Raw genomic sequence first — 27,855 nt, 5'->3', positions numbered from 1 at the left:
CCATGATCCTCTCCCTAGTCTCCAAATTTCAAACGGAAACCTCGCCTGGTGGTAGGGAATGCTTCCCAAACTGACATCAGCACATGAAGGAAGATGGGAAATCCATAGGATTCTAATACTGGGATTTTAAGCAAATGCACCAAACCCACAGATTGAACGTCAGGTGCCACGGGACAGGTTTATTTGAGCCCCAGAAAGATCTGTGATTCGACAATGTAGGTGACCTTGGAAGACAAGAAGCCTGGAACAAAGGGCCAGTCACCCGAGGCTGTTACCAAACTTTGTTCAGTTAAGGGTGTTTCATTAAGCAGGGCCTCAGGTTCTGGACCATCAAGTCCCGATCAAGGCCACCACCAGATGGTGCTAGGAAAGACATCAGCTACTCCTCCATGGGGAAAGGTGCCCCTCGTGTCAGCAAGAGTGTGGCTCTCGTAATGGTTTTGTAAGGCTGCAGCTCTCCCAAGAGACTCTGCTTTGGTTTGGGTGGAGGCGCCGATGAAATATATTCTTAATATATTTTCCCTGCACTATACAATTTGTTTTTAAAATAAAATACAATAAAGCAAATGAAAGAAAAGAAATACCACCCTTAACCGTCCTATTAACTTTTTTAACATTAAATGTCTTTCTCTACGAAGACCGGAGACACACACACATACACATTCATTTCTATTGATATGTATTTTCAAAGATAGAGCAAATTAGGTTTATTTTCTAGTACAGGCTCCACAGCATTAAAGACCAAGACTTTTTAAAAACCACGTTTGGAATGAAAATGTGGGAAATCTCATGAAAATGAGATGTGGGAACATTAGCAAAGGAATGTGAGTTACCGGCTACTGCATTGGCCATGATATTGTTGCCATGGTGACATTAACACATCAGGAAGAACAAAACCAGTCAACCAAGGGCAGAGTGGTGGGAGAGACAGCTCTTACAGAGAGCTGCTCTCAGCATGCTATGCAGTCTCCTTCCTGCCTTTTTCATTTCATTTCCTGAATGCCGCATCAAAAGAGAACTGCCTTTATAATTTTTTCTAATTTTTAAACATTTTATTTTTAAGTAATCTCTACACACCACATGGAACTTGAACTTACAACCCCGAGATCAAGAGTTGCATGCTCTTTCAACTGAGCCAGCCAGGCGCCCCCCCCCTAAAATTTTTTAAAGGAACATTTTTCTCTTAAATCATTAGTACACCGGAACTTGCTGACCTCTTGCTGTGTGATATAGGGTCTGTGTTGTCTTCTTCTGACGAGGTGACGTTTCTAGGTTGTAGGAGTCCTTAGGTTTGTGTGGGACCCCTGGCTCTCTTTCTGCTGCACCATCTGTCACTGATATGGTCCAGGGCAAGTCTCATCACGGGGCCTGCAGCTTTCCTAATACCCGGATGAGAGGGGCAGCAGTCAATCACAAGCCTTTCCCCTCTGCCTGACCACCTTGTGTGACAGTGGTGGCAGCCACCTTCACCTTCCCTAACCCCCTCATGACGGGTATTGGATGGCATCGCAGTAGACATCCCAGTCATCCTGCTGGAGCCCCACACTGGCGCTGAGGCTTACTTTGTGTGCCCTTGGACAAGTCAGTTACCCTTCAGCTTTGTCATCCATAAAATGGGTCCAATAATAGTACCTCAGGCGTAATGTCGTTGTGACTGAATGAGACAGTCCCCATTAATCGCTTAGCACAGGGCTTGACCCACAGCACATGGGCAAGGGCCCCAGCCGTGCTTGTGGTGAAGGTGGTATTACTGCTTGCCTCAGGGAGGAGACCCGTCACCCAAGACACAGTCCCCTGTAGAGCGTGACATATGTCAGTCAAGCAAGTGCATCATGGCAGCTCTCTGGAGGGCTTTTAGAGAGAGTGGGAAATGTTGCTTCCCAGAATGTTAGATTTACACTGTTGCACTGCTTTTTATCAGCACGAGAAGGTCGGCGGTTAAGAAACGATCACTGTGACATTGTTTGAGACAGTAAGACTTCTTCTAATTAAATCACGGACATTGGAAGGTGCATGTTTCTCTTTGTTTCACTTTTCCTCTTTGGACACGTGCCCTGCTTCCTGCAGTACCGCTGCTCTAGAATTGTGGCTCGGAGAACAGTTTTAAATGACCCGAATAAATCCTATTTTGAAATTCCATGAAATAAAGTTCTATTAAGGTAGGAGTTGGCAGAGCTCACTTTATTCATTTGCACTTTAAGAGAGAACTATTCATCAGCTGTAGAATGTTCATTTCCTCCAGTGAGTGCCAACGGTGGCAAAGGGGCCCTGTGCCCCTCTGCTGAATGTTCAGAGCACTGTCCACACTGTCATCAGATAGCGCGTTTGGAGCAGCGCAGACGTGCCCTCGTCAGCTCCTGAGTCCTGCACATTCTTCCGTGCCAAAATCTTTCCCTTCTTCCTCCGGTGGTTTGAAGAATGTGCAGGAAGGGTGAAGGGGCACCTAGCGGGAAGAGATTAGGACTGGGCAGAACCAAAAGGTTGCCAAGGGTGACCTGGAGAAACATGAACAGTCACTTACTGGCTATCTCCCAAGTCAGTGCAGGAGGCTCCAGGAGACAAGTTCAGGCAGGAGATGAGAAGGGGCTAGCCTAGTTGGGGGAAAAAAAAAATTGAAGAGTAAGTTGTGCTGGAGACATAGGGATTAGAATCAAGTCCAAGAAATGGAGACTGAGCCCATTTGCCAATGTGAAATGAGACTGGAAACAGACAAATATTGCTGACTGGAATCACCAGACTGTTCATGAGCTCTCTAGAACTCATTTGTCTTCTAGTTACCTGTTTGTGCCTTTAAGCAACATCTCCCCAGTTCCCAGCCCGCCAACCCCTGGTACCCACCATTCCAATGTGTGTCTACAGGTCATTGCAGGCCTTTCACTGGAGAAGTGGGATGGTGGCAGTGGTGTTTAAGATGGATTATGACTTACATAATGAGGGGAAATGAGGATCCTTGGCTGGGAGCTGTGGCAGGCTCCGGTCACATGGGATGCTCAAGGAGAAGCTTGTCCCAGCCCTGGTGTGATGCGCCTTCCTCAGACGGCTTCTCTAGAGCTACATCCACAGTTTCTCAGTAGCAGGGGGCGGGGGGGTCATCATTCTCCACAGAGGATTTGGAAATTTGCAGAAGCATTTTTGGTTGTCATCGTGGCTGGCATGTAATGGGACCAGGACCAGGATATCTAAGCCTCCTTCGATGTGTGGGACAGACCCATGCAAATAACAGTCTCCCAATCAAGGTGCCAACAGTGCCCCCTGAGAATGCTGGATCGAACATCTCTTTATAGCTAAGGTGGGAGGTGGAATAGCTCAGGATGGAGAAAAGGGGCCCTGAAGTTCGTCCTCAGAGCACTGAGTTTCCCCAGTGATGGACCCCTATGGCTCAATGGGCCAGAAGACCCGAAGATTCCTTTCAGCTCTTATTACAAAGTTTCAAATATGAGGTGGGCAAAACTTACACAGAGTTCGAACTAATTCCAGTAACAGCTCCATTTGTTACTAGGTATGAGGTACTATAATAAGTTTCCTATACGTTATTTCATTTATTCCTCTCAGGAATCCTGTGAGGTGCGGGTATGATTATACAAGGAAGCAAGAAGTTGTATCACTTGTGCAAAGCCACATAGCTTTAAGGTGGTGGAGTTGGGGCTAAGAAACAGTAAAGTGAATAAAGTAATATCAGACAAAAAAATAAACTACACTCAGACCGTGTTGTTCATAATATTCGAACATTGGAGGCAATGTGTCCTGGGCTTCGTACTGAACAAAGGATCATCACAGGAAAACCAGATCTGATGGCAGCCTCTTTTGCACCAACTGGTGATTCGTTCTCTTCCTGTGCCAGGGTTGCAACGTGAATTAAATGCCTTTTTAAAAGGGATTTTAAAGGACATTTTTTAAAAAAATTACTAGGAAATTCTGTTACACATTTAAGAACAGTTAAACTAACAGATTAGCAAACCTAAAAACTTGAACAAATGATCAAATTCATTCTAAAATATAGTGCATTTTCATCCACCCCTCATGTTTTATTATCTTTATCACTTCTGCATTTTTGAATCCCTAAATATCATGGTTTGAGATGGACTCTTGAAACATAGAAACTTAGAAACATAATGGCTTTATGACAAAAAGATATAATATCCATTTTCTGGTAAGAAGAAATATAAGGCCAGCTTGTCTCTACAAGGAATGAGTTCCTCTGAGTTTGAAAATTAAAAGCCACCTTTCATAGGCTCCAAATCAGAGCCTGGCAGCCAGTTTCCCCAGCTGGCCAGCAGCCCCCCATTCCCTTAAATTCGGATTCAGTACCTTTGGGGCAGGACTTTGCAATCTGTGTTTTTAACAAGGGCCTTGAGTGATTCTTCTGATCAGACACAATTAGAAAACACTCTCTGAGGCCATGCTATGAAAATCTTTATATAAATTGTCCCAAGTTGAGCCAGAGGAGTCTTTTTTTTTTTTTTAAGATTTATCATTTATTTGAAAGAGAGAGTGTGAGGAGGAGGGACAGAGGAGAGGGAGAGGGAGAAACTCAAGCAGACTCTGGCACGGAGCGTGGAGCCCAGCGTGGGGCTCAATCTCATGACCTGAGCTGAAACCAAGAGTCGAATGCTTTACTGACTATACCACCCAGGTGCCCCCAGTCATAGAAGTCTTAATAACTCATTGGCTTATGACAACTAACTTCATAACTCCTTAATAATGTAACCTTGAATTTACATCATATATGCAGTTTACAGAACACCATGTATAGTGCATCATTTGAGACCACAGAATGGACAGTTTTACAGACGAGCAAACTGAGATCCCAAGAAGTCATTTGTCCCAGATCCTACTGAGAGTAAAACAGAGTAACAGGGATTTAGGTCCAGACCTTCTACCCCATTCTATTATGCCCCATGCATGACCATCAGTGGCACCCGCGGTGCCCAGATGGCAGCTGAGGGTGTGTGGTGTTGGCCGCTGAGTAGCTGAGGTCATCGTGGTCCCTGGAGGGGCAGTACCATCTCCTTAGGACAAGTGCACTGCACACAGAGAAGGCCATTTGCACCAGGACTACTTTCCCCCCCCCCCAAACCATTTTTCTTTAAAAACTTCAAAGACCTTGTTTTCATTTCTTAACATGTTTGAAACTTGAGCAAGGATTTAATTTATCCAAGCAAGGATCTGATTTGTCCAAAGACCAATTGAGGGCAGGATACTTGAGAAACTAACAATTTCAAGTTAACTCACATCTCAGAAGCCTGTAAGAATGATTTACTTTTTGGATGGGAAAGAAAATTATCTAACACAGAAAGGAATTTCATTCCAGATTTATCAGAAATGATATAGGAGTGTGGAAAATGTATCCTTGTAAAGCCCCTTAATATTTTTGTTTTTCACAACTTGGGATGGTGGAACATGAGAAAAAGGAGTGGGCTTTTTTATTAAATCAATAGCATTCATTAGAAACATAACAGGAAATCTAATATCGCTAGATTAACTCATTGTAAAGAATTACAAAATTTCAAAGCGACTTTCCTCAATGTATAGAAAGCAGCTGATTACTTTGTAATTGAATTTTTGATACCCTGTTCAGTTCAATTACTATATGCTTCTCTACTCAGATATTTCAAACAGAGCAGGGTACTTTTGAATGAGCACTAATAGTGACACCTTTAAAGAAACCCAAAAGCCATGAGTTCTTATTTAAAATGACAGAGCTGGAGTAGCTACTCTTTTAGACTCTGCGTATTTTTATTAGCTTTGAGACACACTGTTTCCTTTTTGTTGGAAGCTGTATACCAGCAGCATTTTCAGTATGGAGACTGTGCTACTTGGATTCGGAACCAGAGCTGATGTTTGCCCAAGTTAAGAAAAGACTATCTGGAAAGGGCAAGCAGAGCTTTTAGAATCAGACAATTGAGGTTAATCCTGGCTCTGGCATTTTCTAGCCATGTGACCTGAGGCCCCTTCCAGCTTCACCTTGCTCACCTGTGAATTTTGAGCTAACAGCATCTATTTTATGGATTATTATGGATTGTTATGGAGATTAAATGAGATCTATCTCATAGAACCAGCAAATAAGAGCCTAATAATGTATAGCTTTTTTGTTAGTTTTAATTACATTTGTTCTGCAAAATGAAGAGTTGCTTGGTCTAAATCAAGAGGTGTTAATTTCTTTAGCAGAATTCTTTTTCCTAACAAATTCTTATATGATGAAAAGGAGTTCAGTGGATAAAAACTCATTGTTTATGGAATTATGGAAACTCTGAAATGTATCCTGAAAGATATATTTTAAAGGCACATATTGGGTGTGCCTGGGTGGCTCAGTCAGTAGAGTGACCCACTCTTGATTTCGGCTCAGGTCATGATCTCAGGGTTATGGGATTAAGCCCTGAGTCAGGCTGTGCCCTCAGTGGGGAGTCTGCTGGAGATTCTCTCCCTCTCCCTCTGCCTCTCCTTCCACTCACGCTCTCTCTAAAAATAAATCTTCAAACATATACACACACACATTGAACACCCATTAGGGTGACTATCCAAAAAATTTTTTTAAATTTAAAAAAAGAGAAAGAGAGAGAGGGAATAAGTGTTGGTGAGGATTTAGAGAAACTGGAACCCTTGTGCTGTTTGTGGGATGAATGTAAAAATGGTACAACCACTACGGAAAAGAGCTTGGAGGTTACTCAAAATGTGAAGTATGGAGTTACCATGTGATCCAGCAATTCCATTCCCGGGTCTGTCTACAAAAGAATTGAAAGGAGAGTCTTGACGATACACTTACACACCCATGTTTATAGAGGCATTGTTCTCGATATCCACAAGATGAAAGCGACTCAAGTGTCCATTAAAAGATAAATGAATAATCAAAATGCTAAGCAAAGGTTAAACAAAAAGAGATGGGGGGCTAGCAAGAGAACTGGTTGAGACTTATCTAAATTGTTGACGAGAGACCTGCTATTAATCCAAGTGAAAACTAACAGTATCGATGATAAACAGCCTCGTTTTATCCTTAAAAGAAAATAAATAAATTGCTTGAGGTTTTTAGAGCAGAACAGAGCCAAATATTCAGAGCCTGGTTTCACAGCAGACATCAAACATCCAGGCTTCTGCTGCTGCTCTTGGGGAGCCCAGCACCAGCCGGTGTCTAATCCAGTGGGATCTGGTTAGTCTCTGTGGGAAGGGAGTGAGGTGGGAGTGTCTGTGGCATCGGTATTTTCAGTGTCAGTCTCAGCCGGACCTTTGTGGACTTAATCGCCTTATCCAGGATGCACTGAAAGAGAAAAGTTGTGTAGGATAAGCCAGCAGTTAATAAAACTGGAGAAGAGAAAAAGACTTCACCTAAAAAGACCTAGTTCATTTCATTAAAGCTTCCTGAAATAGGAGGAAAACAGACTTTTACTAAGAATGGTAGTCATCTTAATAATGATTGCTATGGTATAAAGGAAGTTTGAGTTTATTTTTTATTTTTATTAATAGACCATTTAAGTTTGAATATTTTTTAAGAAAAATCCTACAATGTGTTAGACTGGGAAAGCTGGAGTATTATCTTATTTTCCATTATTTGAAATTCTCCTGGGCATATCCTTGAAATTTCAAATCCTTATCACTGAAAGAATTATTTGTTTGCATATATTTTATGGATTTCTTAAGCTATTAAAACATCAGGCATCCTCTTGAAAAGAAATGAGGTACTGATACACACTTCAACATGGATGAACCTTGAAAACGTTATGCTAAGTAAAGAAGACAGACACGGAAGGCTGTATGTTGTATGGTTCCATGTACGTGAACTGTCTAGAATAGGCAGATATGTAGAGACAAAGTCGAATAGTAATTGCCAGGGGCTGAGGGATGGACAGAAGAATGGGGAAATAACTGCTTAGTGCGATGGGGTTTCTTTGGGGGACGATGAGCTGTTCTAAATAGATACTGATGATATTTGCACAATTTTGTGAATATACTAAAAACCACTGAATCGTACACTATAAATGGCCAATTTTATCATATGTAAATTATATCTCAATAAGCCTGTTATAAAAATAAACTATCCGAGAAGACTTGCAGTGGGAAGCAATAAAAATCGACAGAAAAAGAACGTTTTTATACTCTCGAGGAAATGAAAGTGAAGAGGAATTCAATTCTATGTTTTTTCTACATTGTGTCAAAATCTATATAACTGTAAAATATCACTTACTGTACATATATTGTTTGGAGATTGGCACATATGGCTTTGTGGTAGAAGAAAAAACATTTTCCTCTACCCTCTTATGTTTACTTCCCGGGGTCTTGCAAATTAAACTAACAAAAGACTGATAAACAGGAGAAAGGCTTATGAAACATACGGAGGCCTTCATAGAAAAGAAGTGAAGACCCAGAGAGGCAGTTAGACCCCAGGGGCTTATGTACTATTTTAACAAAGGGTGATAAATTTGTGGAGAAGTGCAAAGACCAAGAAAGGGAATTTGGGCTTCCAGAGGTAGTAAATTTTGGAAAGGTGAATATATGGGTGGGGAAACTAATGGATGCTAAGTGTTCAGTTCTGTAGATCCCAGTTGTGCCTTCTCCATTGATGAGAGATTCGGAGGTATCTTAATCCTGGCTTGGGAGAGGGAGACACCTTCCCAAAGGGAAATCTGTGCTTTGCTTTTAGACAGAAAGCTCAAAACAGTCTTTATACCCAAGTGGCATTTTGTGGGGTGGCATACTCTGATCTCCTTCAGTCCTCCTATGAGAGGCTGTAAGACTTTTCAAAAGATAAATACCTATGAGGTGGACGATGATGCCAGTAGGTCTTAAATGTCTTCCCAGCGCTCACTCTGTGAACTTCCTTATTAGTCATTTTTCTGTTTCTACAGAAACAGAAACTAGTATATAAAGAGACTGGCAAGAGAACACATACAAATCTTGAAATGTGTGTTTTAAATGCAAGTCATTAACACGTCAAAAACTTCATTTTCAGATATCTCGTTTTGCCACTTTGACAAACTTTTAAAACCATAGTAATAACAAGTGTAAGAATTAGCAGAAGATGCCAAATTCCTCTCAATTTAGCATTTAATTATTTTAGAATTTGTATTCAATTAGGACCCTATCAAGGCACTAGACTAAAATAGTCATATTGTTTCATTTTTCATTATCCAAAAGACTCGCGTGTGATCACACCTACTCTTCTATTCAGTGATAACTTCCCAGATGTCTTTAAAGAAAGGGAGAGAGAGGAGAGGGCACAGGGGATCATAAGTCAACTGCCCTTTATATATTTAAATGGAACGACAAGTCTGTCATTTATCACAAGTAAGGTAGGAAGTGGCCCTGATTTCCCTCTAGGAAGTTGCAGAAAAAAACGGGCCTTGGTGACAATTTCATAAAGGGCCTTGGCTACCACCCCAACTGGGTTTTTCAGAAACAGCTGAGAAGAAAGAAATAAGCCAGCGATTCCACTATTTCCCAAGAGAGCGAGTTGTTCTTCCAAGTCCCTGGTAGAAAGGATGGTTTTGCACACATAGAAAGGATCCTTGCACACTAAGGATGGTTTGTATCACATTTGTCACAGATACCATGTTCTATCAGCCACCGCTCTGCCCCTTCTTCCCTTCCTCTCCACCACGACTCACCCCAGCACACCGCTTCTGAGCTTCTCAATGAGCTAACACTTGTATCATGTTTACTAAATGCCAGGAAACATTCTTAAGACTATCCTTGTTAACTCATTTAATCCTTATGACGGGTGTATAATATGGATACTATTATTGGCCTCATTTTACAGATAAGAAGTCTGGGGTACAAAGAAATTAAATAAACTCCCCTAAGGTTAGGCAGCTAGTCTAGGGCAGCCTGGGATTTGAAGCTAAGCAGTCTGGCTCTTGAGTGCTTCTCTAGAAGCACTTAACTATTAGCTCTTAACTATTAGCTCTTAACTATTGTAGTATTTGACCGCACTGCACTCTGTATCTGCTTGCGCAGGAATGCTCTAATAGTCAGAATTGGTTGTGTATTTGTACTGTTAAGAAGTTCAGGGACAGCATGGTCTGGTCTAGTGAAGAAAGCATAAACTTTGGGGCAGACAAATAACGGCAGCTTTGTGACTTTTGGCAGGCTATTTTGATTTTTTGCCCTAGTTTCCTCATCTGTAAAATAAAGTAAAAATTAGAGAGTACCTGTTTCTAGAGTTGGTGTGTGGGCTGAATGAGATAAGTAATACAGACTAGTTGTGAGTATATGATGGAATATACGGAATCTGTAGGAGTCCCGGGAGAGCTTACCTTGTTCTGGGTGACGTTGCTTCTCTTTTCCCTAAAAGCGGAAGGCAAAGCCTGTTCTTCGGAATGGAGATTTTTACTCCCTCACTTCGGTGGCTGCTGTCTTCAAGAAGGGTAGGCTGTAGGTGAAAAGTCTTCCTGAAAAATCAAGATAGAAGAAGATCAGTGTAGAGGAACATGAATGGCTTAAGAGAAAAGGCTAGCAGTCACACCGTGGTGAGACACAGATCCACACGTGAGAGGATACAGTCGTGATGCACGTTGCTTTGTTAAGTACCTGATTAGGTTCTTGGCTCAGAAATCTGAGAGAATTAAACCTGCTGAGTACTGTAATTTTCTTCAGTTAAACTCTGAATATTTACCCAAATCCTGTTAATGTTTTCATAAATATTTTTATAGCCAATTTCCTTTGTTTGTTTTTATAAAACATGTGTATATATGTGATGTGATTGCTTTTTTGTTTTTATCCACCATCTTCCATAAAGGGTTGAGGAGAAGTAAATGCCAGAAAAAGGAAGGCACTAGCAAATCAGATTTACTCTTTTTTTTTTAGAGCGAATAATTATTACATTGACTAGTTTAATGGAAAATTTCAATGAAATGAGATGCTATTGTGCTGGAGATGAAAATAGTGATTTTTTAAAAAGATTTTTATTTATTTATTTGACACGAAGAGAGGGAGAGGGAGAGAGAGTGAGCGCAAGCAGGGGGAAGGGGCAGAAGGACAGGGAGAAGCAGATTCCCTGCTGAGCAGGGATTCCCAGGACCCTGGGATCATGGCTTGAGCTGAAGGCAGCCACTTAACTGACAGAGGCACCCAGGTGCCCCAAAAATAGTGATTTTTAAATAAGCCCAAAGAACTCAGTGAGTTGGAAAGGGCAGTGTCTGGGGATCGGGAAACCCAGGGGTCGTGGCTGAGCCTCCAGCTCTGTGACTGCCAGCAACCACTTAACTTCCCTGCCTCCTCCTTATCTATAAAATAGGTGATTAGACCGAATCAGACATACTCATCAATTAACAAAATTTTCCCAAAATGCTAATGTATTCTACTACATTGAATGTTGCATCTTTGGCATAAGAAAAAAAAATCCGTTAATAAGCTACTTTAGAAAATTAGAGTAACGTTTACTCTTGTTTGCACAAAATTCAGGTCAGCTTCAAAACTCTAAGTTGAATATGTTTTTATCGAAGTTTTAATGCAAGTTTCTTCTTAGAAAGAACAGATAGACCTTTAACTTTAGCCATACATAATTTTTTACGTTAGTAATAAATATTGATCTCCAGGATACCTCTGAGCTTAACAGGTTCCATCAAAGTTCAAATGTAAGGCAAGTTGATGGGTAGGTAAAACCTCTCCGTGGCTATCAGAGTGGGGAATGCAAGTGGCAGGAGCCAAGACAGAGATAGAGATGACGGGCTGCAAATTAGGTAATAATAAACAAGAAATACAACCATTTTTCACTGTACGTTGTACATATGCACGTAGTAGAAATTATTTAGGAAAGCATGAAAAAGCAAAAGATCATCCATCATCTCAGTACCGAGAGATAGATAATTAACATTAGGGTCCATAGTTCGACAGCTTTTGTAGAATGTACGTCTACATATACTTACACCGAAATGCGAGAGCAGATTTTTACTTAATAATATATGTTTTGTATGTTGTTAATTTATCACAATCTCCCTTCGAAGTTATGTCACTTTACACCTCGTGTGAGAGCTGACAACAGGGTCATTCTCACTCTTCCATCTATGTGTGGGTGGTGTGCATTTTACTTTTGCATATGTCGTAAAGCCCCCAGTTCATTGTTACTGTTTGTGCTTTAGATAATTATCGCTTATGTTTGCCTCCATTTTTGCCATTTCTGTGTTTCTCTGTGTGGGTCTCAGCTTCTGACTGGTATCAGATTCTCACTGCCTGAAGAACTTCCTTTACTGTTTTTTGTATTACAGGTCTGATGGTGATGGCGTCTCCCAGTTTCCATTTATCTTAAAGAGTCTTTATTTCTCCTCAATTTTTTATTTTTTTTTATTTTTTTTTTAAAGATTTTATTTATTTATTTGACAGAGATATAGACAGCCAACGAGAGAGGGAACAGAGCAGAGGAGAGGGAGAGGAAGAAGCAGGCTCCCAGCCGAGGAGCCCGATGTGGGACTCGATCCCGCAACGCCGGGATCATGCCCTGAGCCGAAGGCAGACGCTTAACGACTGCGCTACCCAGGCGCCCCTCTCCTCAATTTTTTAAAGATAGTTTCACTGTGTATAGAAGTCTCATCTGATGGGTGTTTCTTTTTCAGTATTTGAAGATGCTACTTTGTTGTCAGCATTGTGTAATTTCTAAGGCTGTCATTTTTGTCCTTGTTCTTTATATGAAATATGTCCTTTTCCCCCTCTGGTGACTTCATGATTTTTCCTTGATCTTTCATTTTCAGCAATTGGACTGATCAGTCTGTGACATTTGCTTGTTTATAGTTTATCTTGCTTGGTGTTCTCCGAACCTCTGGGATATGTGGTTTCATGAATTTCATTATTTTGAGATAATTCCTGAACATTGTCTCTCCGGGTATTTCTCCCACCCCATCTCCTCTCTTCTTATGCAACACCAGTCATTTGTTTTATACTATCCCCAAGCCCCTGGACCCTGTTCTTTCTTTTCCACTCTTTTTTTTTTCTTTGTGTTGGATCATTGATACTGACTTATCTTTAAGCCCACTGGTGCTTTTCTCAGCTGTGTGAAGTCTAGTGATGAACCCATCAAAGGAATTCTGTGTTTCTTATATTGTGGTTTTTCTTAATAAGGGTTTCTATTTGCCGGAGATCCCGTATTTTTGGTGAAATTCCCTAACTTTTGATGCCTGTAGCTCACTTGTTCCACTGGACACAATGCAAGAGAGACTGAGGTAAACACTGTCTTGGTCTGAAAATGGGCATACCTGTCTGTCAGGCCATCCGTGTGGAAGGCTGAGCCAGTGTAGTCGAGAGTTAGTGGAGTTCGTGTCTTGTTTGAGGGGACTTTGGCTCCCTCTAGAGGAGGGCTGCACTGCCTCGTGCTCGGGGTAGTGGGGGGTGGTCAGAGAGTGTTACGCGGTGTTGGGACGCCGTCCCCAGCAATCCCTGCACACGTGAAGCATGGAGGAGGTGTGTCGCTAAGCTCCTGTCTGACCTCAGCCGCTGACTGCCGTTGCTTGTTACTCTATACCGGGCTCGTGCTGGGACGGAGGGTTCTTCCATCGGCTCAGCTGCGGTCTTTGAGAGTGTGCCTCGGCCTCATGGCTGGCTTTTAACTTTCCCACCCTTTTGACTATGGCAGTCAACCTCTGCCTTGTATCTGTGGTTTTAGGTTTGAAGGCTTTTCATATATACTGCAGATTGCATCCCAGAAAGCATGGCTAAGTTTACCTTTCATGAGCAGCAAGTGAGGTTTCTCTTAAGCATGGATTTTCACCTCTGATGTCACTAGGCTCTTTTGCTATGCTGGGATTCCAAAATTTTGTTGCTCACGTATACAGTGGAAGTGTAGCAGTGGGTCTTGCGCGTAGTAGGGCATAAAACATGTTTATTGGTTAACTGATGAATCAGAATATAAATGTCCCATCGAGTGGTCCAGACGTACCACTTTCATTTTGATTTGTTCCTAAGTGACAGAAGCAGCCCTGACCAGATTCAGGAACACAGAAGTATGTACTTCATTCAGAAGCTCCGTTTGACAGAGAGGAAAAGCAGTAGTTGTTTCCCTAACTGAAAAATACCACTGCCCAAGGGTCTAGAAAACTGAATTCTTGTCCTGGTTCTGCTTCTAATTCTTTGTCTTTTAATATACAGATTACTGACCAGTTCTGTTCCCAGTTTATCTGTCAAATAGGATTAGTGATTTATTTCAATAGAGTGTGGTGAAGGTAAAATGAAATTACGTAAGTGTAAGCCCTTTACAACAATTTTTAAGTGCTATAGAAATATAAAGTATTCCTCTAGGGTCAGAGAGGTGTAGAAAAACGTGGGAGTTAGAATTTCAAGGCACCGTTTGACACCTAAGCATCACCGTATGCGAGCGCACATGAGTATGGAAGAGAGCAGAATTAGAGGTAGAGTCTTCCCCTCCCTAAAATTAGCCTCCTTGTAGTGGAGGTTCATTAAGTCCTTCTCCACCAGGCAAGGGCACAGTTTTAAAGGGAGATCACATGTAAGCCCTGACTCCCGCTGGGAAGGGATGAGATCTTTGCACCATCTCCCACTCTGGGCTCAGTCAGCTTCCTGCCACACCATGTTTCCTGCAGACCTAAGCTGCCCCTCCACCTGCTGTCTCAGGTCTAGAATCCACCCACTGGTGTGACCCGCACTTGCAGTCGGACAGTGGAGACAAGAAAGACAAAAAGTCATCAGGAATTTTGTGTCCTTCTGCCAGCTTTCATTCACACCAAAAATAGTCCACACCAAAGGGGACCAGAGCACAGGCAATGCTCAGCGTACAGCTCTACTTCTCGTTCGTAAACTGTTACACACACTTGAACCCCTCAGCCGTAGCCTGGTAGATCTAGAGCAGGGTCAGCAAACCACCGACCCCAGGCCAAATCTGGCCCACCACCTGTTTTTATAAATAAAGTTTTATTGGAACACAACCACTCCCATTTCTTTACGTATTTCATATGGCTGCTTTAGCACTACAATGGCAGAACTGAGTAATTGCAATAGAACTTGTATGGCCTGCAAAGCTGAAAATATTTGCCATCGGGCCCTATGCAGAAAAAGTTGGTCTGTCCCTGGTCCAGAGCAATGATACTCATCCTGTGTACTCCCCACCACCGTTCCTGAAGCAGGTTTGGTTTCCTGAGTTCTCTTTCTTCTTTCATTTAATGAATCAGTTGATACTTTGAAACCTAAGAATAATGAGGGCAAGAGTTGTTCAGATAGGAGAATATGATGCTAGGAGCATTATAGTTTATAATGTTTAGAAAAGTTTATAGAAAATACAAGCAAAAGAACATGTTCAGCGCTACTCCATGTGGATAAAAACAGCTAAATCTGGAAGTTAGAAAAATCTACACAATAAATTACTCAGTTTTTTCAATAAATAAATAGTCATGGACAAAAGAAGGCAGAGTCAGGCACCTGTGGAGATGAAGAGGCTTAAGGGACATTTCAAACTAATGCCAGTGTGGCTCTTCTAATTTGAACCACTGCTGAGCTAACTGGACATAGTGGGAGAATTTGAATACCAATAGTGTCTTGGTGTTATGAAGGAATTATTTTTAGTTTATTAAATATGATAATGGTGTGGTGATTACTTGTTTAAAAAAAGCCTTATCTGTTAGATAGAGTTAAATTGCAGTATTTGTGGGTGAAATAATATGATACTTAGGATTTTCTTTTCCTTCTCTTAAACTTCTGCGCACAAAAAACCAAAATAGCAGGGAGCACAGAAGAAATAATATTGCCAAAAGTTTGGTATGTATTGAGCTGGAATGATGAGTACATGAAGCTCTTGCCTTTCTCTCAAACCTGTTTGAACATTTTCATCGTCGTGTTTTCTAAAAAACCTAAGTTGAGTCATGTTTTAATCTGAATCCTGGTTTTTGCCAGCTATTTGTACATCGGTAAAATGGACATTATAAGCCAAATTGTGGCATTGTGAGGATTATGAGAATTAAATGAGATAGTAAAGAATTCAGCACAGTGCCTGACAGACAGGAATGATCAATACCTGGGAGCTGTGACGTTGTATCTGCTAGCAAATGACAAAAACATAACCCCTTACGAGCCGAGATCACGCATCCTATAATTGACTTATGTGAATAACGGACGTTAAATCCATACTGTTGCTACACAGGAGTAAGGAGCCAAAATAGATGATGTTCTCACTGTATGCACACATTTCCCTGACAGTCTGGAAACAGTCATAGCGCCTGTAAGATGCATGGAAGAAAGACCTGTGCTGTTGAGGGGTCATGACTGGAATTTCAGGTTGTCATAACAAGATGTGTATTCCTCAGTGGGAATTTCAAAAACAGTTTTCTGTGGCGATGCTAATAAATGCCTGTGAACACATTTTAAAAGCCCCCCATGCATGCGCAGTCCTGTGACTTTGGTATTGACCAATTTCCCACTCGGAGTTGCTTTTGTCTGTCCTTGATACCTTGTGCTCAAATGAACCCAGAGATGACTCTGAGTGACATGATGCTTCTTTCAGAGTCTCCGCCGATGTCATCAGCCACTTAATCAGCCACTCATTAGCCAGTAGGCATTGCACAAGCTTGCAGGACAACACGTGGACTTAACGCTGTGGGATTTTAGAGCAAAAAAAAAAAAAAGCTGTCTCATCCCTCAGTCACCTCAGTCAAATGAAATAAAGTTGGACCCCATCCGACAGACTGTGTTCCTTAAAATTCATCCCTTTTGCGGGGGTGGGGGGGAGATCCCCTTAGTGAAATTACTGTCAGACATGTTGGGGGAAGTTGAGGAAGCGATGTTCTGGTTGATCTGAAGATACCAAAACTGCCCTTTTTCCTGTTCTTCTACAGAACGACATCACACCTTTACACGTTGCATCAAAAAGAGGAAATGCCAACATGGTAAAACTATTGCTTGACCGAGGAGCTAAAATCGATGCCAAAACGAGGGTAAGAGCACACTTTGTGTACATGCTTATGCTTCTGCTCAGGGAGTAAGAATTCTTCTGATACCTTCGCACTGGCTCAACCCTGGCTTTACTCTTACTTCATTTGTCATAGTCTGAGAAAATGACTGCTAAATTTATTTGTCCTACCATGGGATGCTGATCCATATTTATAAATCTGTGATACATGCTTAAATGGTATATGGCGTTAATTATAGAAACTAAGGCCTAAGGTGTAGAGTTTTAGTTGAGTTAGATTTTTTTATGAATTCAGTCACTGCTTGACACTACAGGCTGGGCTGTTGGTCAGTGTGATATTAAAGCTGACAGATATTCTGTTTATTTATTTTAAAGATTTTGTTTATTTGAGAGAGTGAGAGAGAGAGAGAGCACAAGCAGGGGGATCGGGCTCCCCCCTGAGCAGGGGCTCCATCCCAGAACCCTGGGATCCTGACCTGAGCTAAAGGCAGACACTTCCCTGACTGAGTCACCCCGGCGCCCGACAGTTACTCTGTTTCAAAACAAATCTGTCTACTTTTGCAACTGCTGCTGGGAATGTAAAATGGTGCAGCTACTATGGAAAACCGTATGGAGTTCCCTCAGAAAGCGAAAAATAGAACCACCCTACCATCTAGCAATTCCTCTACCAGCTATTTACCCAAAAGTATGGAAAGCAGTATCTTGAAGCACTCTTTGCCCACTCGTGTTCAATCGCAGCGTTATTGCACTAGCCAAGAGGTGGAAGCAGGCCCCGTGTCCATCGACAGATGAATGGATAGAGAAAATGTCATGTATACATGCAACAGAATAGCATGCTGCCTGAGAAGGATGGACTCCTGTCATATTCTACAACGTGAATGCAGCTTAAGGACATATCCTGCCTGAAAGAGGCCAGTCACCGAAGTGTAATACTATATGATTCCACTTCTGTGGGGTATCTAGAGTTATCAGAATCATAGAAACGGAAGCAGAATGGTACTTGCCTGCGGCTTTGGGAACAGAGAAATGGAGAGTGTTGTTTAACAGGGATAGAGTTTCAATTTTACAAGAGGAAAAATTTCTAGAGATGTTACATAACCGTGTGAATACAGCTAACATGACAGAAATGTATACTTAAAAATGGTTAAGGGAGTAAATTTTATATTGTGTGTTTTTTATGGCAATTTAGAAATTTTTAGAGAAACACAGGTCTGTTTGGCTAGGTGTTTGGCATGTTGCTTGATTCAGTGAAATGCACTGTGGGTAGGGGAAGGAACTGAGTCTCAGAAGCAAGTTCAAATCCCAGATGCTAACCGTAGCCAGTTGTCTTCAGTAGGCCATTTAATCTTCTCCGTGTCATTTCTCTATCTGAAATGAAAGAAAGTCAGTGGCCACCTTGAAGGGTTGTTGCAATGATCGAGTTAATGTTTGTAAAGTGTGCTGGCATAAAGTCAGCCAGAAATAAGTCCCAGTAGTTGCTGGTATAACTCAGAGGTCCAATTAGCACTAAACTTCTAACCAAGGGATTATCTAATGTTTTCAACATTTCATGTGTTTGTTCTAAGGTGTGAGCAAGAGAGGGTAACAAAGGCTAATAAGAAGATGATCTCACTATACACAGGCCCCTATCTAAGGGTCTTGGGTAGTTGGCAGTCCCCGCAGTCCTGGGCTTCCTCCCTGCAAGAATCCTGATCTCCGTGTTTCTAAAACCGGCCTGCTAACCTGAATTTGATTCCTGCAGCTCCTTGATTTACTACTATTTACTGTTCACTGCATTTATTCACTCAGCCCACACGGAGGCAGCCTGTAGGGGGGTAGACGGACCTGCACTCCGACCTGAAGACAGCCCTGCTGTACGTACTGAGCAGGAGATACAAGCTTCTTTTTTCTGATAACTATTGACCCTGAAAACTATGTCTGTACGTTAAAAGAAACAAGCTTTCTAGAGAGGAGGAGTGAAGAATGATGAAGTTTGCCCCCTAGAGGACTGTCTGACTGGGCAAGTAAATTGAACAGAGCTCTTTTTGAATCGGCTTTGCATTATTTAATAAGAAGCCATAACCAGATGCTAGAGCTGTTGCTTGAAATGGCAGAGGTCGTCCGCTAATACAGGCTATTTAGAGAGGTGGTAAGGAATGAAACAGAACCATGCTTATGCCCCTTGATTACCATGGAGGGCTGAAGGGTCATTTGTGAGTAGGGGGGATTTTTATGAAGAAAAATGAGGAAGCCTGGAGCCACGCAGGAGAGAGGAGCTTGAAGGGATATACCTGGATATCCAGCCAGGGTTTTAGTGGGTAAGTGGTTTAAAAATTACCTTACTTCTCACTTGATAAAATCATCCATCACAGGCAGAATTCCTTTTTGGTCACTTTGCATCATTTATCAAACACTTACTTGATATATGATACAGTGAGAGGAGAAAAGGGTATCTGGGGAACTCAGGCCCCAGGTTTATGGGGCATACAGTGGCACAGAGTTAAAACATAAAAACTCTTCTGGATGAAAGTATCAGAGATAAGGAATAGTGTCCTATGCAACTTTGCATACTATGCAAATTCAGGATGCAGCTTGGTTTCTCTGCCACTTTGCCTCCCTGTTCTGAAAGGCTATCTGATTTTGAATAAAATGCAGACTCCTTTTTCCCATCCATTCAGTTTTAACTGGGATCTTCTTTTCTCCTGTGCTATATGAATGGCGTGTGAACGTGAAGGAGACAGAAACAGAGAACAGAGAAGCCTGTCCTGCTTCTGTTGTCCCGCATGGAGTGGGGGTAGGGTGGGATGTCAGCTGGGCACAGACTGAATTCCTGGCAGATTGTATCGAAGAAAGCATAGTCCATACCCCAAATACATAAACTATTTTGTGTTCTTCTCATCAAAGCTTCCCTTCTCTCTGGCTGAAATGACTAAATACTGATTGGGTGTGTGGGTGAAAGGGAGGGAGCCAGCTAAAATGTCAGAAAGCCCTAGGGACAAGCCTAAAAACAGAAAACAAAATTGTTCATAAATACAGTTTGTAACTACTCAATCCAGTAGCTCTTGGGAAAATAAGTATTGTTATCGGCCGATCCACCTACCAGGTACGCATTACTGTTGTGGCTGCCTCGTTGCATCACCATCTGCCCTGTTACGTACAATCCCCCATGTTTAGACACAGGAAAACATCTCCGGATTCCACTTCAGGGGCCAGCACTCCATGGGACCTGGTTTGCTCCCTCTGTTTCCTGCACGGGCTGCTGACGTAATAAAGGACTCACGTTAAAAGCGGACTCTTAGAGCCCTTTTATCCAAGCAGGTAAACTTGAATTATGGGCAGAGTAGTTTAGCTAGGACCTGAGCAAGATCTTACCAGCTGGAAAAGCAAATGAGAGTGCATTTTATTTTACCTCAGTGACCTGATCTGGAGTCTTAAGGGTGACTTGCAAGTAAAATTGTGACCTGAGGCAAGTTTACCCTCCCGAGTCTTAGTTTCTGTCCCAGCATGGATATATTGTAACTATAAGAATAATAAGTTACTGGAAAATTCAAGATGGTTATATAAGTTAGGTTGACGTTACCAACATGGTAAAGTAAAAGCCCTCAGCCTCCATCCCCCAACAAAGATCAACAGTTAGGCAGCTCTCCACAAAGAAAAGCAGAGAGCTTAGGAGTCCACTTAAGAATCTTCAGCGACTGAGCGGGTGTGTGAGCGGGGGCGGGGGAAGGGGGTGGTACAACCCTGAGAATATTTGCATAAGAAAGCCCAGCTTCATTTTGCCTGCATCACCTGATGCCAGCCTGGGAACTCCTCAGCTTGAAAGAGTTTAGCTCACCAAGAAAGGGAGAGTCAGTGAGTGGCCAGCTTCCCTAGCCTTCAGGACACTGCGTGAAGGACGTGAAGGACGCGCTTCAGTTTTACCCCACCCAGACACTGGCAAAGCTGCGATGAATAGTGACAGGAAGGAACAAAAAAAAGTAGGTGCTACCAGTATCAGCCCTGCAGCAGGAATGACTGGGGCTCCCAGTGACCTGCTTTGCAGAAGACCTTAGCAGTTTTCTCCCCACTGAATTAACCGGTGGCCGGGAAAATGCTGCAGGCCTCCCGCAGATTTCACTGGGTTTTGCCCCAGGGGTATTCGCATTCACAGACTCCAGACTCTAGTCCTTCCTTCCCTGCCCACACCCCACAACCCCACCTCCACTCCCTGCTGCTAAAGCCAAGGGTCCACACCAGCAGCCAGCCTGGGCCTCTGTGGCTGCACAAGTACAAGATGCCAGCCTAGACCCCTGTGCGGACCCCCAGAACCATGTGCACACTTGGGGCTAGCCCGTCCACACCACTGGCCTGACCTCATCACCGGCTAGATCGCAACAAGCCAGGGCCTTCAAAGCAGTTTTGGGGTCTGAATTTGGCTCTGCTCCCAGTCACTGGCTTTACCACTTGGCACATGTGCAGGGAACCTTCTAGCTGTACACCTGTATGCCCCAACCAGACTCTCATTAGTGGCCTCCAAGGCTAGGCACATACCCATGGGGAGACCCTGCAGCCTGAGGAGGACACGCTAATGACAGGGCCCCCATAGCTGTTTGAGGGCTGGATCTGGCCCTGTCTCCCATCACTGGTCTGCACCACTCGGCTCACTGGCAGCTGGTCCTTCAAGCTGTGTACCTGCCTGCCCCTTGCCTGACTCCCCACGCCCTCCTCCGCTGCACTGTGCCCACCGTGGTGAGGCCTTACAGCCACAGTAAGACACCCGGACAGCCGTGGTCCCCACAGCTGCCGGTACACCTGCAGTTGGCCTAGGCCTTTGCAGCTGGCCCTGGCCCCCAGCACTCTGTGTATATTTGAAAACAGCCCCCACCACTACATAGACCCGCAGCTGGCCCCTACCGCTGTGTGCACACCACCAGCTCCAGCCACCACCACTGTCCGCCCCAGCCCCTAGCCACTGGCCCTGGCGAGGCCACTGAGGACTCTGACGACCCTTGTAGCCACTGCAGACCCCCCACAGTGCTCACCAAGAACCACACAGTTGTCAGTGTTGTGGACCTGAGTGGCCTGAGCAGATGAGACATTCCATACCCCAGGACACACCCCCGCATTTGGTGCTCTACACCCCAGACCTGGGCTTACAGCACACTTCAGTGTGTCCCCGCCCACGGGTGAAGGTCTTTCCATAGCGAAGTCAACCCATGAAGTCTGGAGGAGGTAACTGCTTCTTTAAATGTGCAGACATCTATATGCAAGGCTACAGGAATCTTGAAGAATCAGGGCAACATGACCCCACCAAAGGAACACAGGAAACTTAAAGTAACATACCTGAAAGAAATGACAGTGTAGGAATTGCCTAACAAAGGATTCAAAATAATTGTTCTAAAGAGCTCAGAGAGCTACAAGAAAACGTAGTAAAACAATTTAATGAATTTGGGGGGAAAATACAAGAACAAAATGAAAAGTTCAACAGAGGTAGAAAATATAAAAAGAGAGCCAAGCAGAAATTTGGAGCTAAAGAAGACAGTGACTGAAACCAAAGACCTCAGTAGAGCACTCCAACAGCAGACCAGACCAAGCAGACACAAGGGCCTTTGAAATTACCCAGCCAGAGGAGCAAAAGGGAAAAGAATGAAAAGGAATGAAGAAAACCTGCAGGGCTAAAAAGGCACCACTATGTGAAAACAATCTACCCATCATTGAGTCCCAGAAGAAGAGAAACTCGCTGGAGACTTAACAAATTGACATGACACCACCCCCAAATCTGGAGAGTATTAATGGTCAGGAGGGGGAAGAAACTAGACAAAGGAGGAGGTGCCCCTAGAGAACAGAAATTGGAGTTTTTTAAGAAAAAATATTAAAAAGCATCCAGTGGTTTTAGGTAAAAAAAAAAAAAGTCACTAGCATTTTATTGATTAATTGATAAAGCTTTAATACAGCATTTAAACTGCATTTCCAAGATGTGAAATATTACATGAGTGGACCTTGAGTGCATTGTAGGAGGTGAAATAAGTCAGACAGAGAAAGACAAATACTACGTGTCATCACTTAGATGTGGAATCTAAAAACATCACACCCACGGAAACAGTAGAAAGGTGGTTGCTAGAGGCTGAGAGGTAGAGGAAATGGGGAGATGTTGGCCAGAGGGTACAGACTGCCAGTAATAAGGTGTATCTATTTAGGTATCTAAGGCTTATCGTGGTGACTATAGCTAACAATCCGGTATTGTATATGCAAAAGTTGCTCTGAAAGTAGACCTTTAGTATTTTGACCATAACAACAGCAAAGTTTATGTGAGGTGAAGAATGTGTTAAGTAACCTTATTGTGGAAAGCATTTCACTACACACACACACACACACACACATACACGTATATATGTATGTATATATACACACACAGGTAGATGGATGGATGGATGGGTAGATAGATCGATTGATGGATAGATCAGATCATCACGTGGTATAACCTAAACCTACACAGTGTTCCAGGTCAATTTTATTTTGGCAAATTTGGGCGACACTGAAGAAGAGGCTTGTACATGAATGTTCCTGAAAGCATTTAGCTAGGATCTGATGAACCACAAAGCCTGTGGTCTTTTTTCTATTTAGTTCATTTCAAAAAAGCTTCTCCTATTTTCTCAGCCTCTTAATGCTGACTAATGTCAACTGGCTTGTTACCTTATTCTCCCGCAGAATAGGTAAGAGTAAGTACATCGAGTATCTCTGTAATAATGCTGGCAAATGTGCTGAGATATAAACATATATCAAGGCAGATTTTTCCAGTTTGGTCTACATGCAGATCCTAATTTTAAAATAATTTTTGAAATTCATTTTTTCAACAAGATTTTAATAGCTTTATTTATAGATTAAAATACTTTACAAAGAATGGCTACTTGTGGTGGCCTGCTGGTTTTGTTTTTTGGTTTTTTTTAATTTTTCCATTTAACTCTAGCTCTCTGTAAAGCTAGCATGTATACTTCTTGAAGGAAGATACTTTGCAATGGGTGGTGTCTTGTCATTTTCCTTTTCCTTTGCATCAATTCACAGCCAAATCAAAGGCTCAGTATGGACCGGAATCAGAACCATTTTAAAGCTTTGTATCATCTTCTGAGTTCTCTCTTCTCACTGGCTCTTCTCTACCCGATAATAAAGGCAGCTGTGCTTGTATTTAGTGCTTCAGAAAAGATGGCGGAGTTCCAGGTAGAGTCAGTAATACCCGTGCTCTGATTCCCAGAATGCTGCTCTAATCACGCCTCTCCCGGCTTGCAGTTGTCCTAGCAGGTGCCACTGCCTGCATCCGCATACAATCCCACTACTACCGCATCGCATCCAAGGCTCCACCTTGGCACTCAGGTGCACACATTCATCTTAGTATCTGTAGCACTTAGCATACTTCTTGGCATATACCAGTTGTTTAATAAGTATTCGCCAAACATATAAAATAAAAGATACTCTCCTTAATGTTAATTTGCCAAAAGGTCTTAATTTTCTTGACGTTAAACTTTGGTTTAACGATCCTTTGGTAATGTAATTTTGCTCCATGAAGTTGATGGCTTCCAATTGATTTATAAGAATGAAGAGATATTTGTGTGCAAGTAGATGAAGGGTTTTCAGAATACCTCAGATCTGTTGGTTGTTACATTCTTACTATTCTGGGAAGGTGTCAGGGGACACTTGGGTACCCTGTAATTTTCACCTGTCCTTTCCCAGAAATGCATCTGCTTCTATTTTACAGGTTAAATACAAAGAAAAAAGAAATATTGGTATTGACTTTTGCTTTCTATTTTATTTCCAGAAGTGTATTTCCCTGCCCAAAAATAAATCCTTAAAGAAAATATTAAATATTTTATGGTCATAAAATAGTCTCTATCAAAGAGAAAATTCTAATAGAGTACTTACTCCTTAGAGTTCTAATATAAACATGTTGACAAGAGCATGTGAAATAATGCAAAATATTCTGGATTTCTACATTAATCAAGATGAATTTGGAAATATTTATGTCATTCAAAAATAGATTAATTTTTCATTTTTACATCACAAATATTAAAAGTTACTTGAAATTTATTTGGATTCAGAGAAGGGCAATGGCATCTTCCCTTAAATGTTGCTGTGAACCTTAAACTGCTCTAAAAAAAATTCTTTTTTTTTTCTATTTATTTTTTTAAGATTTTATTGATTTGACAGAGAGACAGCCAGTGAGAGAGGGAACACAAGCAGGGGGAGTGAGAGAGGAAGAAGCAGGCTCCCAGTGGAGCAGGGAGCCGGATGCAGGGCTCGATCCCAGGACCCTGGGATCACGCCCTGAGCCAAAGGCAGACACTTAATGACTGAGCCACCCAGGTGCCCCCCCAAAAAATTAAGTCTTAATATTAAAAAAAAGAAAGTACAAGTAATCATGAAATGCCCTTAGCTTTCAACACATGAAAATCTCTTTAAAGGAAAGAATGCTTTTGAGAGTTGCAAAGAGTTCTGAGAACATGACAGGAGCACGTTCTCTCTCTCTCTCTCTTTCTCTCTCCCCTAATAATTTTACAACATATTGGAAACCTCTTTTCCCTTCCCAAATTAGAGCTATTAAAGTTTTGGGTAAATTTTGTATGCCACTGAAGCCAGGCTCTCCTGAAGAGTCTACAAAGCAGGCTCAGGACAGGTATTATTTTCATTAACTGAGTGCTGGTGCCCAGATAGTACTCAGCTCTTTCTTCTATTTTCTTGTGATGTATGTCGGTAATGCTCACACCTATTTCTTTTAAGTAACTCTACATCCATTGGGCACACAAGTACTCTGTAGTTATCAACAGTAAGCATCTTTAATTACCCTCCTTTCCAAAGGAATGATATGGTAAATAAGTCATTATTGCTTTTTTAAAGTGTCAACTTTAATTTGAGTTTTTTCCATGTAACATATTCTAAGAACTATATAAAAAGCAACTTTATATATTTAAAATCATATTTTATAATAAGGTATTCAGTTTCTACCTACTAAAAATTCAAGAAGTCTCCTATCTATTTTTAGAAGGAATATTCCTGAAGTAGTGTGTGATAGAAACAAATGTAAACTATGATTGTAGAGTGTGTAGAAGTTAGTCATGTTTTTACTTAACTGTATTAGAGTTTTGACTTCAAGTAATAATGAAGTATAGTGAAAAATAGTTATATGGAAAAATAGTTTTTAAAAACTTCTTTGGAGGCACTAAAAAGTAATCAAAACTTGTCATAAATTGGAGTGAATTCAACTTTTGAAAGAACTAAATAACACAAGATGAGATCTATATTTACATGACAGGTGCTGTGATACAATTCATGGAGAAAGGCACAATGTTATTGTCTTGAGGTTAGAGGATCAAGTTTGGGGCTGTAAGAGTGGCTGGATATTCAGGGAGGAATTACTGAAAGGAGGAAACCAAAAATAAAGTGCTGAAGTTGATATAATAATTCCCACAATCCTTGGGTCAGCCCTGGACTGTGTGTGTTGCGGGGGTTGAAACACCAAGGAGGCAAGAGGGAAATAACAGGTAAAAAATTGAAAGCCGAGAAGAAAGTTCAGCAGTGCCTATTGCAAGGAAGGCAATCACCACATCAGGGAGGCTTGGTAAACATCTTTGGCTTTTTACTAACTCTACAAGGCCTGAATCTTAGAAGTTATGAGTGTGTCCCAAATGTAAAGGCATTACTCTTGGAATAAGGACAAAACTTAAACAGACCTGCCATTGAAAACCTAAAACCAAGTCCCTCCAAGATCAGAGTCTTTATAGCATATTATTCACAATATCCAGTATTTAATTTAAAATTTAACATATAATTTTAAAATTACTAGTACACATGAGAGGAAAAAGAAGTCTGACTTGTAGTCCAAAGGAAAAGTTATATAATAAAAACAGACCCATGGATGACTCAGATATTAGAATTAATAGACTTTAAAATAACTATGATAAATATGTTAAAGATCTGAAGGAAAAGATAGATATAATGAGTAAGGCAAAAAAAGGAAAAAACTCAGGAAAAATAAGGAAATCGTAAAAAAATAAATCTTACAACTAAAAAACAGTATCTAAATAAAAAAAATTCACTGGATGGGATAAAGAACAGATCAAATACAAAGGGAGAAAGAATTGGTGAACTTGAAGACAAGTTATAAAAATATCCAAACTGTAGAACAGAAAGCAAAAAGATTAAAAATCAAGTTAACACCATGTCAACAACCTGTGGAATAGTAGCAAGATGACTAAATATATACAATGCAGCCCAAGAAGCAAGGGAAAGAGACAGTGGAGTAGGAAAGATGTATATATTTATTTCCACTTCAGTCATAAACTGCAACCCCTGGACCCAGGAAACTTAGTGCACCCCAAGGAGGATAAATACAAAGAAAATCACACAGAGGCACATCATAGTGAACCTGCTAAATGTCAGAGATAGAGAAAAAAAAAATGTAGGCAGCCAGAGAAGAAGACACATTATAAATGGAAAAACGATGATGAGACTGTGATCTAACTTCTTAGAAACACTGGAGGCCAGGGGCCCCTGGGTGGGTCTGCTGGTTAAGCATCTGCCTTTGGCTCAGGTCATGATCCCAGGTTTCTGGGGATCAAGCCCCATGTTGGGCTCCCTGCTTAGGGGCTAGTCTGCTTCTTNGAGATAGAGAAAAAAAAAATGTAGGCAGCCAGAGAAGAAGACACATTATAAATGGAAAAACGATGATGAGACTGTGATCTAACTTCTTATCAGAAACACTGGAGGCCAGGGGCCCCTGGGTGGGTCTGCTGGTTAAGCATCTGCCTTCAGCTCAGGTCATGATCCCAGGGTCCTGGGATCAAGCCCCATGTTGGGCTCCCTGCTTAGGGGCTAGTCTGCTTCTCCCTCTGCCCCTCCCTCTGCTCGTGCTCTCTCACTGTGTCTCTCAAATAAGTAAATAAAATCTTGAAACAAGAAAGAAAGAAAAGGAGGAAAGAAAGAAAGAAACAAACAAACACTGGAGGCCAGAAGACAATGGAACATTTTTCAGGTACTAAATGAAAAATAGCTTTTAATCTAGAATTTATATCCAGTAA

At 41.8% G+C, this 27,855-nt stretch overlaps 1 protein-coding gene across 18 annotated transcripts in view; it reads left to right on the top strand.

Annotated features, from left to right (window-relative positions):
- The window catches only part of ANK3 (ankyrin 3), a 657,955-nt gene that overhangs the window by 449,115 nt on the left and 180,985 nt on the right, over positions 1–27,855 (top strand). For all 18 annotated transcript variants that reach the window (XM_034662548.1, XM_034662550.1, XM_034662547.1 and 15 more), the window contains one exon: positions 16,758–16,856. In XM_034662548.1, the coding sequence (XP_034518439.1) occupies positions 16,758–16,856 (99 nt within the window). The remainder of the gene's footprint in view (positions 1–16,757; positions 16,857–27,855) is intronic.

The sequence above is a fragment of the Ailuropoda melanoleuca genome, chromosome 6 (assembly GCF_002007445.2).
Source record: "Ailuropoda melanoleuca isolate Jingjing chromosome 6, ASM200744v2, whole genome shotgun sequence".
Lineage (NCBI taxonomy): Eukaryota > Metazoa > Chordata > Mammalia > Carnivora > Ursidae > Ailuropoda > Ailuropoda melanoleuca.
The sequence above is the reverse complement of the archived record's forward strand: the minus strand, read 5'-3'. Positions and strand labels throughout refer to the sequence as shown.